Raw genomic sequence first — 13,155 nt, 5'->3', positions numbered from 1 at the left:
GTTCAAGGTATGCTGATGAAGAAGGAAAATACCACACAGGATATGCCGTAACCACAACAGATGAAGTTATCAAATCATCATCTTTACCACCAGCAATGTCTGCACAAGAAGCTGAATTGCAAGCCCTGACTTCAGCATGCAAAATCTCCGAAGGAAAACGTGCCAACATCTACACAGATTCAAGATACGCTCTGGGTGTGGCACATGACTTCGGCCTAATTTGGAAAACAAGAGGATTTCTTACCACTGCCGGTACACCAGTCAAACACAGATGAAGTTATCAAATCATCATCTTTACCACCAGCAATGTCTGCACAAGAAGTTGAATTGCAAGCCCTGACTTCAGCATGCAAAATCTCCAAAGGAAAACGTGCCAACATCTATACAGATTCAAGGTATGCTCTGGGTGTGGCACATGACTTCGGCCTAATTTGGAAAACAAGAGGATTTCTTACCACTGCCGGTACACCAGTCAAACACAGCAATCAAGGAACTAATGGATGCCCTCCTACTCCCTGAAGAAGTGGCCATCTTGAAAGTGAAGGCACATGGGAAGTTGGATACAGATGAAGCAAAGGGCAACCACTTGGCTGATCAGGCTGCTAAGCAAGCGGCAAGAAAATTGCAGGAAGTGGATGAAGAAGTGTCCGGACACGAAGAAATTCCTATTTTTACCTTGCAGACCCTTCCTACTGACCTAAGAATCTTACGGGAACAGCAAGCTACAACTACCCCCGAAGAAATACAGAAATGGAAGAAGAAAGGAGCAGTCCTGAAGGATGGAGTATATTACAACAACTTTAGATTCTGCCTTCCTAAGAATTTATACCCAGCAGTTGTCCAATAGGCCCATGGACCTGCACACCTGTCAAAAGATTTAATGGCGGCCCTCATACAGAAGTATTATGAAGCACCTGGAATCACAACATTGATCAACAGCTTCTGTAGGGCCTGTGTCATTTGTGCAAAATGCAACCCAGGAAAACCAACCAAGGTGCCCTTGAAACACCTGGCTAAGCCCATGTACCCATTCCAGAGAATTCAGATTGATCACATACAAATGCCCAAGAGTGGGCCTCATGAGTATGCACTAGTAATAGTGGACATGTTTTCAGGCTGGCCAGAAGCCTATCCAGTGGTTAATATCACTGCCAAAACAACAGCAAAACGCCTACTTACAGATATTGTATGTAGATTTGGACTTCCAGAAGTCATTGAGAGTGACCAGGGCCCAGCCTTTACAGCAACAGTGACTAAAGAAATTTGGACTGCTCTAGGGGTGACCCTAGCTTTTCACACCCCTTACCACCCACAAAGTAGTGGCAAAGTGGAACGCATGAATGGCAACCTAAAAGCCAGAATGCTAAAAATGTCACAAGAAACAAAGATGCCCTGGCCAGAAAGCCTGTCAATAGCTTTATTCAGCGTTAGGCACACACCTAGAGGGAAGCACTCACTATCCCCATATGAGATTCTATTTGGGACTGCACCCAGACTAGGTTGTTATTACCCGCAACAGTTGCAGCTTCAAACTGATGTTTTAGTAGACTATGTAACTGAACTTGCAAATGCCTTGAACAAAATACATGGCCAAGTTTTCTCTTCAATTCCAGATCCTGAATCTGATACGGGTACCCACAACCTGCTTCCCGGAGATTGGGTTCTGGTCAAGAAATTTGTGCGGAAACACACCCTGGAACCAAGGTTTGATGGACCATTCCAAGTTCTCTTAATCACTTCAACCCCTGTCAAGTTGGCCGGCAGGCCACATTGGATCCACGCTTCCCATTGCAAGAAAACTCCTGCCCCAGAGGAAGCAGATACCGCACAACCATGTACCTCTGGTACATCATCTCCTTAATTAGCTTAATTAAGGCCCAGCAAGTAGCAATTACTAAAGATGCCAGTGGGTATACCTTCTGGTACAACTCTTCATGTACCCGTGTGGCTACTTACACTTTTGATTACTGTGACATTGTAGATTGCCCATTCCCTACGTCACAAATTCAAAATATCTATAGAGATATCCCTCATTTAAAGGACCCCTATGTTTGTGTAGTTGACAAACAATGGGGGCACAATTGTAACCATTGGGGGGCGGCGGGATGGAATGCCGGGCCTGCCTGGGGTTACAAACCAAAAAGTGCCTTATCTAAAGTAGATGATCATGGTAGATCCCTTCTCCAAAGAATGACTCTGAGGAAGCCTGGAGGAGGTATACCTATGAAATTAATCCTAAATATTGAGCATCCCAGTCCAACAGATGCAGACCAGTATGTAATGGGAATGTATTGGAAGAAAGGTTCCTATAACAAGCTAGGGCACTTCTACCTTAAAGATATGTGCCACTCTCCAGAGTGGCAAGGGGCCACCCATATGGTCTCAAATCCATTAAAACCACACATCCAGTCCTTTAAAGACATGACGGCCATTGCAAACCCCACCCTTGAAGATACCATGGCAGCTGAAACAGGTTTTAATGATGTTAATCTATGGTTGGAATGGATGAAATATAATGCCAACAAACATAACAGAACCGCATGCTATGTGTGTGGTGGTGCCCGGCCTCACCTCGGCACCGTACCTTTAACCTTGCCAGTAGATTTAGAAGAATGTGTTTTGAGTCTTTTTGCCTACCACTACAATTTCAATAGGTCCCTCTGCAAAGCATGGACAGTGGAATATCCTCTCTTAGCCAAGGATGTCAAACCCCCAGACGGTGTTACAGTCTATAAAGGTAATTACACCTGTTATGCTAATTATGATGGAATTGGTAAATTCTTGGGTAACTTCTTCAAAGGGTATTGTGCCACCTACAGAACTGTCTCCATGAACCTGCTGCAATTCCATACTAGGTCATTGGGGGATATTTACTGGTTGTGTGGGGATTTACAGCTAAGATCCAGGATGGACAAGGAATGGTGGGGGGAGTGTACTCTGGCTAAAGCCATCATGCCTATACATATCTCTGACACACATGAGTCCAAACACACACCAACCAAGGTTAAGCGTGAAGCCCCAGTAAAAGGCAGTTTTGACCCTCACATTTATATTGATGCCATTGGGGTGCCTAGGGGGGTGCCCAATGAATTTAAAGCAAGAGATGAAGTTGCTGCAGGATTTGAATCACTTTTTACCATAGTTACTGCAAACAAGAATTTGAATTGGATAAATTACATTTATTACAACCAACAACGCTTTGTTAATTACATCAGGGATGCCCTCCAGGGATTAGCCGAACAGCTGCAGGCTACATCCCAAATGTCCTTCCATAATAGAATGGCCTTAGACATGATTCTAGCTGAAAAAGGGGGTGTATGTAAAATTTTGCCCGACACCATGACATGTTGTACTTACATCCCAGAAAACACAGGCCCTAATGGTAAAGTCACCTTAGCCATAGAAAAATTAAATGAGCTCTCTGAAGAGTTAAAAAGGAATTCTGGGATAAAAGATCCCTGGGAAAGATGGTTTGGTTGGATGACAGGATGGCAAAAAGCTTTAATGCATATTGGTATGGCAATACTAATTTCTCTTTTTATCTTTGCTCTTCTCGTTTGTTGTGTCCTCCCTTGTCTGAGAAAATTCCTACAGAAGACTGTAGACCAAGCAACACCAACTTTTGCACATTTGGCAGTTGATGACCAAGATTTTCAAGATCTCAACTCACCCTGTATACCGCTGCAAACTATCCCTTTTATTGATAAAGTGCAAGAGTTCTAGGTAGGGACCAGCTTAGGGACAGCATCCGTCTGTAATGGGTAAAGCCTCCCGTGTGGAGAAGTGGTGGACAAGCTACCGTGGGCCACCCATGGGAGTGAAGCGTTCGAGAGCCATGCTGACGGATGAGTTAGCCTACTAGGGTCAGATTAAGGGACAGAATTGCACTTTGCATTAACACCTAGCTAGCGGCCACGGGGTTTCTGTGCCTTTGGGCTAACACGTCTTCTGGTATTAACAAATAAAGTTTATCTTTTTAGAATCTAACATTTCATAGGGGGGACTGATGTAGAATTATTAAAAATCTTTATTGAACCTGTATTGAATTATTGTACTAACTCCATTTTAACTTCATATTATGACAGATCCTCCATTTTAACTACATTACATGACAGAATTTCCTAACAGCATTTAGTATAATGAATAGAGACTGTATTTTCTATAAAGACATGACTAACCCCGGAATTATTGAATCTCCTGTAACATGCAACAAAGTATAGCCAAGGCCATGGGAAAGCTGGCCTAATGAAATGTTCTATTCATAAAAGAAACCTGAACTTGACCACGAGTCTGACATCACTAACTACCCAAAATGACGCCCAAGCCCCCCTTCCAACCGAGTAAGCCTCGAACTGGGTAAGATGGCGCTTGAGCCATCTGTCCACACCCGTGTCCAGAACAATACCACCTCCCGGTGGGAGGACACCTAGCTAACCACTTAGTTCTTGAGCCAATTAATAATATTGATGGGTGGACATTGACATAGCCACTTAACACTTAATCCAATTAATGATGTTTACTGATATCTTGATATTCAATGATGATGTAATTTTGCTCTTATAAGGGTCTGCGAGCCCGCTTTTAATCAGATGCCATTAAATTTTCTCGAAGTTATTTTAACCCGAACTCCGTGTGTCAGTGTGAATTTACTTCTGCGTATACGCAATTTAATCATCTCAGATTTGGACAGGAACAGATAGATATTTAAACATATTTGTTTATTTCTAAATTAATCTACATCAATTGTATATTTATGTGTGTATATATATATATATATATATACACACACTTAGATCATATATATAATAAATATATATATGATCTAAGTATATATTATTTAATTTTACACTTATTTAACATGTTTTATTTTATTTTCAGGCAGCAGGGGGAGTACCTGTCATTACAGGCACTCCCCCTGTTGGCATTGCTATGGACGGCTATGCCGTCCATGTGATCACATGGCCCTGGGGGGTCGAAGAGGACAGAGGGGGACTCCCTGGGCTCCCAGGTAAGTCCCCCATACCGCGATCGTCGGCGACCGGGTAAGTACATAAGATCGCAGGACGTTCTATGCCGTCCTGGGGCGTTTAGAGCCACCAAAATAAGGACGGCATAGAACGTCCTGTGGTCTTAATGGGTTAAACCAAGAAGCAGCTTGCAACTAAGAAAGCACTTCAAACAGACTTCTATATATTGTGATAACGTGCCTCCGTTTACAAGCAACTGGGAGACAGAAGGTTTCAGGCCAGGAATGCAGGCTGTCTCCAACCCATTGCTCAGCTGCAACAGTGGGAATAGACAGGTAAGAGATAGTTGGTTTCTCCTTTGGAAGCTGGCTTGGAGCACTGGGGTGTGAAACTTGTATTTTGTTTAGTTTTACCCTTGATAGACAGGGAATGAAATGTCAGGATTTTGTTTGCAGGGACTTTTGACATATTGTTTCTTTTGATGCTGCCTTCTGTGTGGAGTTCCCAATAAAGAGTCTGGAGTTATATTAAAAACAAAAGACTGTGCATGTTTAATACCCTAGAGGACAGTGCTAATTGCAATACAGGATCACAATATGTTAATGAGCATTTTTATAAAAAAAAAAAGGAAAACATGTTTTAAACACTTGAGTGTGTTTTATGTAAACTCTATAGAAAGTCTGCAATCCCATAATACACAGCAAGAAGGCAGATTATCAGCTTATTGGGTCATCTTTGCACACAAAATTATTGGCATATATATTATAAATCTTTCAACGTACTTGTCATGAAAAGGTTAAAGAAAATGCATGAAGCCACAGGACACAATTTTAATTATTTATTTCATAATTTAAAATCTGTTTAGCGGTAACTTTACATACTGCGCTGGATATAGAGATCCCAGCATACACTGCATGTGTTTTCCAGTCTCATTTAGGGTCTTAATATAATAATTCAAAAAAAAAAAAAATACAAAAAACAAGCAGGAAAAAAGGACTAAATAAAGCTGTAGCAATGTGTACTATTTTCACGTTGAGCAGTAGTGAAAAAGAAAGGATTTGATAAACGCAGCAGATAAAGATGGCTTTATAGTGATCGGATCCTTAAAATGGCAGGACTGCACCACTAAGCACTGGCCAGGGTGGGGAAAGTTGGATCATTTTCACATTTACAATTTGTGATATAGCAATGGTAATAAGGCAAACTAATGGCTGGAGAACATCCTGACTTCATGCAGTTCAATCTGGCTATGTTGACGATGGTTAACCCCTTAAGGACACATGACATGCGTGACATGTCATGATTCCCTTTTATTCCAGAAGTTTGGTCCTTAAGGGGTTAAAAGACACAGACCTTTGGAAAGGACAGGCATTACCCTGCATTAGTTGTTGACAACGTTATCAGCACAGAAAGTGGTGGATAAATGACAGCATTTGCAAACAGCTCTATGGATCAGGAATGAAACACAGCATTATGACCTACAGAGATTGGGCAGGCAGGCCATACCAGTGAAACAGGATAGACATCACACCCATGGGCACTGCAATGGACAATATTTACAGTAAAATTGTTCCTGAATCCATCCTTGATCATATAAGAAGTCTTCTATTCCACAAAATGGAAATCCACTTCGTTTTAATTTATTTAATTTAGGAAATTTCCTGTGAGTGGAAGACTTCGGAGCTGCAAACAGTACAATATTGCGCATTGTTTAATTCTTGTGCCAACCGTTTAGAGGAAAAGTTAATGCCAGTAGGCAGACATCACAAAGCCAATCCTTCCCGCTTCCTAAACAAACTGCTCTCTTAGCTAGAGTGCACATACTTAGTCTTTCTCTATACAGCAAAGGCTGAGGGTTTCGTGAAAAACCTCTGATTGGTTTAACCAGAACCAAAACATTTTCAAACACTTTACATAAGTGCCCAGCAGAACATAAGGCCCATACTCTCAGTTTTACTCCTACACAGTGTCACACACTGAAGGAATTCAGTTACTTGTCCCTGCTCTGGGAAAGGACCAGCCCTACATCTTGCCGAGAATGCATGCATCTGGTGGTTAGTTAGAAAGATTGCCTTCCATGGTAACCCATGAGCAGACCACAGGTTAAGGCTGTAGTGAAAGTTATCAGTGACTGTGAGTGTGGCCAGAGTAAAATCATGTCATGTATGGTTTCAATCCTTGCTGCATAGAAAGTAGTGTTGACTTTTCAGAGGTTGTGGGTTAAAGGACTCAAATGGTACGAGCCATCCAGTAGAAGCTGCAGAATCTGGCATTCCACAGGCTTGGACGCAAAGTAACCCAGACTGTGAAACGTAGGTATCATGGAGTGAAGTAAAGATGCCCACAAAATGTTTGTTACCAACTATAGGGCAAAGCCAAAACCATTTGTAATGTGGTGTGGTTTAGGTTTTATTCAATGTCCACAGAGGGTCCAACATGTTGAGTGGGTCATCAGCAGCGTTAGTGCCTCGGATCAGCAGTCCACCATTCTGTGGCTGCAGAAAGCTATGCCTGCTTATCTTTTGCTTTCCTCTCTGTGGGCTATCCAAATTAAAGGTCTCGGGTGTCATGGAGGCCAGAAGATTGAGGGATGAAGATGAAGGCCCTGTAGAGGCAGCACCAGAGGAAGGGTCAGCGTCAGGTGTTGAACCCCCTGTTGATGGGGCGTAATGATTACTGGACTCTGGGGCAATGTCAGCTATTGGCATGGAATTACCATTAGAGACAGCCTGAGGTTGGACCTGGAATGGTGGCTGCTCCAAACTTACTTGTATGTCTGAATCAGGTTGAGAATAATTTGAAGGCAAACTTGGTAGTAAGTGATCATTTGCCATTTGGTCAATTAGATTGGATTCAGGAAGAGGCGGCAACTGGTAATGGTTGGGAGACTCTGTTACACCAGAGCATGGTTTAATGCTCAGCTTGGCAATGGTTGCTTGGATGGAGCTGATGGGCATGTCCCCTCCCAGCACGATGTCCTGTGGGTCTTGCAAGGTGTACATCTAAAAACAGAAGGCAGACAAGATGTCAACACTGCTACACAGTATAAGAGTCTACTACGTGCATGAGTGAAACAGCTCTTAGAACCTTTCATGACTCAAAATAAAGGAAAACAAACAAACAAAAACAACCCTAACAGGTCCTCAGTTATGTTCAAACATAACTTCCATAGATTGGAAGTTGACTATTGTCAAAGTAATACTGGAGATAGGCTATGCAAAAGACAAATTCCTCGGTTGAAACCATTAATTTAGAAAACTCTTTTGGACACATTCGGTTATGAAATGTTGTAGGGTGTGCTTTTTGGTATGTGTGAATAAGCCATGTTCACCATGATGTGGAGTTGCTGTTGTGGATACTCACTCTCTGTGATGTGTTGTGCTGGGGTTTAATGGAGGATGGGGTGCAGATGCCGTGTCTCTGCAGGACCTGCTGAGCGTGCTTCAGGGCAGCTTCATAGCAGAACTTTAGGTGTAGCTGGAAAATACAACAATATTATTTGCTATTCTATAGGAACCAACCATCAATCAGTGGAGAATACCCAGTGATACCAAAATGTATGATTAGGGGAATCAACCCCAAACTTTATAAAGATATTCAAATACAAACAGCTGACTGGCTATATTAAGACCCTTACCACAGGGGTAAGTGCTGTAACGCACCCCCACACTATTCAAACAGACATGCATGGATCTGGAGCCGCTCCTACACGGAGTGTCCTTCCTCTACTCAACGCTGCAAATGCTCCTCCCAATCGAGTCCCTGAAATTTATGGGGAAAATTGGAAATGGCCCTGAACTGCAGGTTTAGCGAAGGTGAGTGGGAGAAAATATGCTACCTAACACACCGCTGCTCCATCTTCAGCAAATATCAGGAGACGGCTTACAAATTGCTTACAAACTGGTATCACAACACCACGTTGCCTCGGATGAACCCAGATTACCCCGCGTAGTGCTGGAGATTTGATGCCGTGATGGGGACGTCTTTGTATATATGGTGGGAGTGATAAGATACAACCTTTCTCAAGGGGGACACACGGCATATTACAGGAGTTTACTGACCAGCTGCCCCCCTTCGACCCTGCTGCAAAGCGACCATACAGAGCACTAGATATAAAAAAAACGATCACAATTAGGATCCTTAATGTAGTGAAACAGATAATCCCCCCCAATAGCGGAAAAGCAAAGAAATACACACAATAGATAAATGGTTCGCCTAGATTGAAGACTTGAGGACCTACACATGAAGTTCACAGACAAAATGCAAAAATACCTAGACATTTGGGCACACTGGCTGCTGACAACAGCAGAAGGGTTTGTTGGCAAACTCCACTGCTAGGATGACGCTTCTTACCACACCTTCCCGCACTAAGGGGGTCGACATCCTCACACTTGACAAGCACGGATAATGGCAATCCCCCTGCCCTCTCTCTTTCCATCCCTACTATCCCACCCTTTTTCACTATCCCCAATACTTGTTAGACAGAATTATTGTACAAGCCCCTGACAAATATTCGTAAACGCTAACATATGTAACTCTTTGTTATGGTTAACACAAGTATGATATACTATGTTATAAAATAAAGACCTGCGCGTCTCGATCATTGGTTTTAACTTGACATATATGAGACCTGCGAGTCTCCTGTGCGTGTCCCACCTCTGATTGATGCCAATCGATATCTAATGACTGAAAAATAAAAATCATATTTGCAAGAAAAAAAAAAAAATGTATGATAGATTTAAAACAGCCAGGAGTAAACTCCAGCCTTCAGTGCATCCCTAGGTCTTCTAGAAACATAGGTCTTCCTTCCTCCTTCTACTGTAAAAAAACACTCCAAACACATACAGCACTCTAACTTGCTGAAGGGCTTTATGTGTGTCTTTGTGCATCAAATTACATATTTTCCTCAGGGCATATTTACTTATTTTTTTATTGGAATGTTCCTGTAATTACGGACTACCTATAATCCATAGTACTTACACCTGGAGGCCTTGCTATGAGCCAAAAGCTATGAGCCACCTGGAAACAGCTGTAAAGGAGTGGATGCCTCAAGCAGGGAATAACTCCTCAATAATACTTTTATTTTGTTCTGTAACTAACAAATGTCATGCTTAACAGCGAACTTTATGTGAGGAAATGCTATCCAGGGCAAAGCACGTAAGGTGTCAGTTTTGCGGTCTCCCTCATGTCTTAACCATGCTGTTTGTTATTTGAAGAAAGACATTGTTTCTGCATTAATTGAGGAGTAATTTCTCATTAGAGGGATCAGACAACTGTTTACTCTTATGGGATCAGGATCTACAGCCCAGCTGCTGCTACCTTTTATTACCTTTTCAAATAACTGGTCAACTTTGCAGACTAATATGCAGCCACTGCCTCCAGGCGTGCCTCAGCAGCCACACTCTGTGCACTGACAGATGCTATGTACTGCGAGAAGCCACACGCTGTGCGCTGACAGATGCTATGTACCGTGAGAAGCCACACTCTGTGCACTGACAGATGCTATGTACCGTGAGAAGCCACACTCTGTGCACTGACAGATGCTATGTACCGTGAGAAGCCACACGCTGTGCGCTGACAGATGCTATGTACTGCGAGAAGCCACACGCTGTGCACTGACAGATGCTATGTACTGCGAGAAGCCACACTCTGTGCACTGACAGATGCTATGTACAGCGAAAAGCCACACGCTGTGCACTGACAGATGCTATGTACCGCGAGAAGCCACACGCTGTGCGCTGACAGATGCTATGTACCGTGAGAAGCCACACGCTGTGCGCTGACAGATGCTATGTACCGTGAGAAGCCACACGCTGTGCACTGACAGATGCTATGTACCGTGAGAAGCCACACTCTGTGCACTGACAGATGCTATGTACCGTGAGAAGCCACACGCTGTGCGCTGACAGATGCTATGTACCGTGAGAAGCCACACGCTGTGCGCTGACAGATGCTATATACAGCGAAAAGCCACACTCTGTGCACTGACAGATGTTATGTACCGTGAGAAGCCACACGCTGTGCACTGACAGATGCTATGTACCGTGAGAAGCCACACGCTGTGCGCTGACAGATGCTATGTACTGCGAGAAGCCACACGCTGTGCACTGACAGATGCTATGTACTGCGAGAAGCCACACTCTGTGCACTGACAGATGCTATGTACAGCGAAAAGCCACACGCTGTGCACTGACAGATGCTATAAACCGCGAGAAGCCACACGCTGTGCGCTGACAGATGCTATGTACCGTGAGAAGCCACACGCTGTGCGCTGACAGATGCTATGTACCGTGAGAAGCCACACGCTGTGCACTGACAGATGCTATGTACCGTGAGAAGCCACACTCTGTGCACTGACAGATGCTATGTACCGTGAGAAGCCACACGCTGTGCACTGACAGATGCTATGTACCGTGAGAAGCCACACGCTGTGCGCTGACAGATGCTATATACAGCGAAAAGCCACACTCTGTGCACTGACAGATGTTATGTACTGCGAGAAGCCACACGCTGTGCACTGACAGATGCTATGTACCGCGAGAAGCCACACTCTGTGCGCTGACAGATGCTATGTACTGCGAGAAGCCACACGCTGTGCACTGACAGATGCTATGTACCGTGAGAAGCCACACGCTGTGCACTGACAGATGCTATATACAGCGAAAAGCCACACTCTGTGCACTGACAGATGTTATGTACTGCGAGAAGCCACACGCTGTGCACTGACAGATGCTATGTACCGCGAGAAGCCACACTCTGTGCGCTGACAGATGCTATGTACTGCGAGAAGCCACACGCTGTGCGCTGACAGATGCTATATACAGCGAAAAGCCACACTCTGTGCACTGACAGATGCTATGTACTGCGAGAAGCCACACGCTGTGCACTGACAGATGCTATGTACCGCGAGAAGCCACACTCTGTGCGCTGACAGATGCTATGTACTGCGAGAAGCCACACGCTGTGCGCTGACAGATGCTATATACAGCGAGAAGCCACACTCTGTGCACTGACAGATGCTATGTACCGTGAGAAGCCACACGCTGTGCGCTGACAGATGCTATGTACTGCGAAAAGCCACACTCTGTGCACTGACAGATGCTATATACAGCGAAAAGCCACACTCTGTGCACTGACAGATGCTATGTACCGCGAGAAGCCACACGCTGTGCGCTGACAGATGCTATGTACCGCGAGAAGCCACACTCTGTGCACTGACAGATGCTATATACAGCGAAAAGCCACACTCTGTGCACTGACAGATGCTATATACAGCGAAAAGCCACACTCTGTGCACTGACAGATGCTATGTACCGCGAGAAGCCACACGCTGTGCGCTGACAGATGCTATGTACCGCAAGAAGCCACACTGTGCACTGACAGATGCTATATACAGCGAAAAGCCACACTCTGTGCACTGACAGATGCTATGTACCGTGAGAAGCCACACGCTGTGCGCTGACAGATGCTATGTACTGCGAGAAGCCACACGCTGTGCGCTGACAGATGCTATATACAGCGAAAAGCCACACTCTGTGCGCTGACAGATGTTATGTACCGAGAGAAGCCACACTCTGTGCGCTGACAGATGCTATATACAGCGAGAAGCCACACTCTGTGCACTGACAGATGCTATGTACCGTGAGAAGCCACACGCTGTGCGCTGACAGATGCTATATACAGCGAAAAGCCACACTCTGTGCACTGACAGATGCTATGTACCGCGAGAAGCCACACGCTGTGCGCTGACAGATGCTATGTACCGTGAGAAGCCACACTCTGTGCGCTGACAGATGCTTTGTACTGCGAGAAGCCACACTCTGTGCGCTGACAGATGCTATATACAGCGAAAAGCCACACTCTGTGCACTGACAGATGCTATGTACCGCGAGAAGCCACACTCTGTGCACTGACAGATGCTATGTACCGCGAGAAGCCACACTCTGTGCACTGACAGATGCTATATACAGCGAAAAGCCACACTCTGTGCACTGACAGATGCTATATACAGCGAAAAGCCACACTCTGTGCACTGACAGATGCTATGTACCGCGAGAAGCCACACTCTGTGCACTGACAGATGCTATGTACCGCGAGAAGCCACACTCTGTGCACTGACAGATGCTATATACAGCGAAAAGCCACACTCTGTGCACTGACAGATGCTATGTACCGTGAGAAGCCACAC

General features: G+C 44.5%; 1 protein-coding gene across 1 annotated transcript in view; it reads right to left on the bottom strand.

Annotated features, from left to right (window-relative positions):
* Positions 1 to 5,793: 5,793 nt before the first annotated feature.
* The window catches only part of PTPN23 (protein tyrosine phosphatase non-receptor type 23), a 78,625-nt gene continuing 71,263 nt past the window's right edge, over positions 5,794 to 13,155 (bottom strand). Inside the window, exons 24-25 of the mRNA XM_063452859.1 lie at positions 8,331 to 8,444; positions 5,794 to 7,969 (exon numbers count right to left, since the gene is read on the bottom strand). Of these exons, the coding sequence (XP_063308929.1) occupies positions 7,370 to 7,969; positions 8,331 to 8,444 (714 nt within the window). The 3' untranslated portion in view covers positions 5,794 to 7,369. The remainder of the gene's footprint in view (positions 7,970 to 8,330; positions 8,445 to 13,155) is intronic.

Source organism: Pelobates fuscus, chromosome 4 (genome assembly GCF_036172605.1).
Source record: "Pelobates fuscus isolate aPelFus1 chromosome 4, aPelFus1.pri, whole genome shotgun sequence".
NCBI lineage: Eukaryota > Metazoa > Chordata > Amphibia > Anura > Pelobatidae > Pelobates > Pelobates fuscus.
Note: the sequence above shows the minus strand (reverse complement) of the source record. Positions and strands in the feature narration are given on the sequence as shown.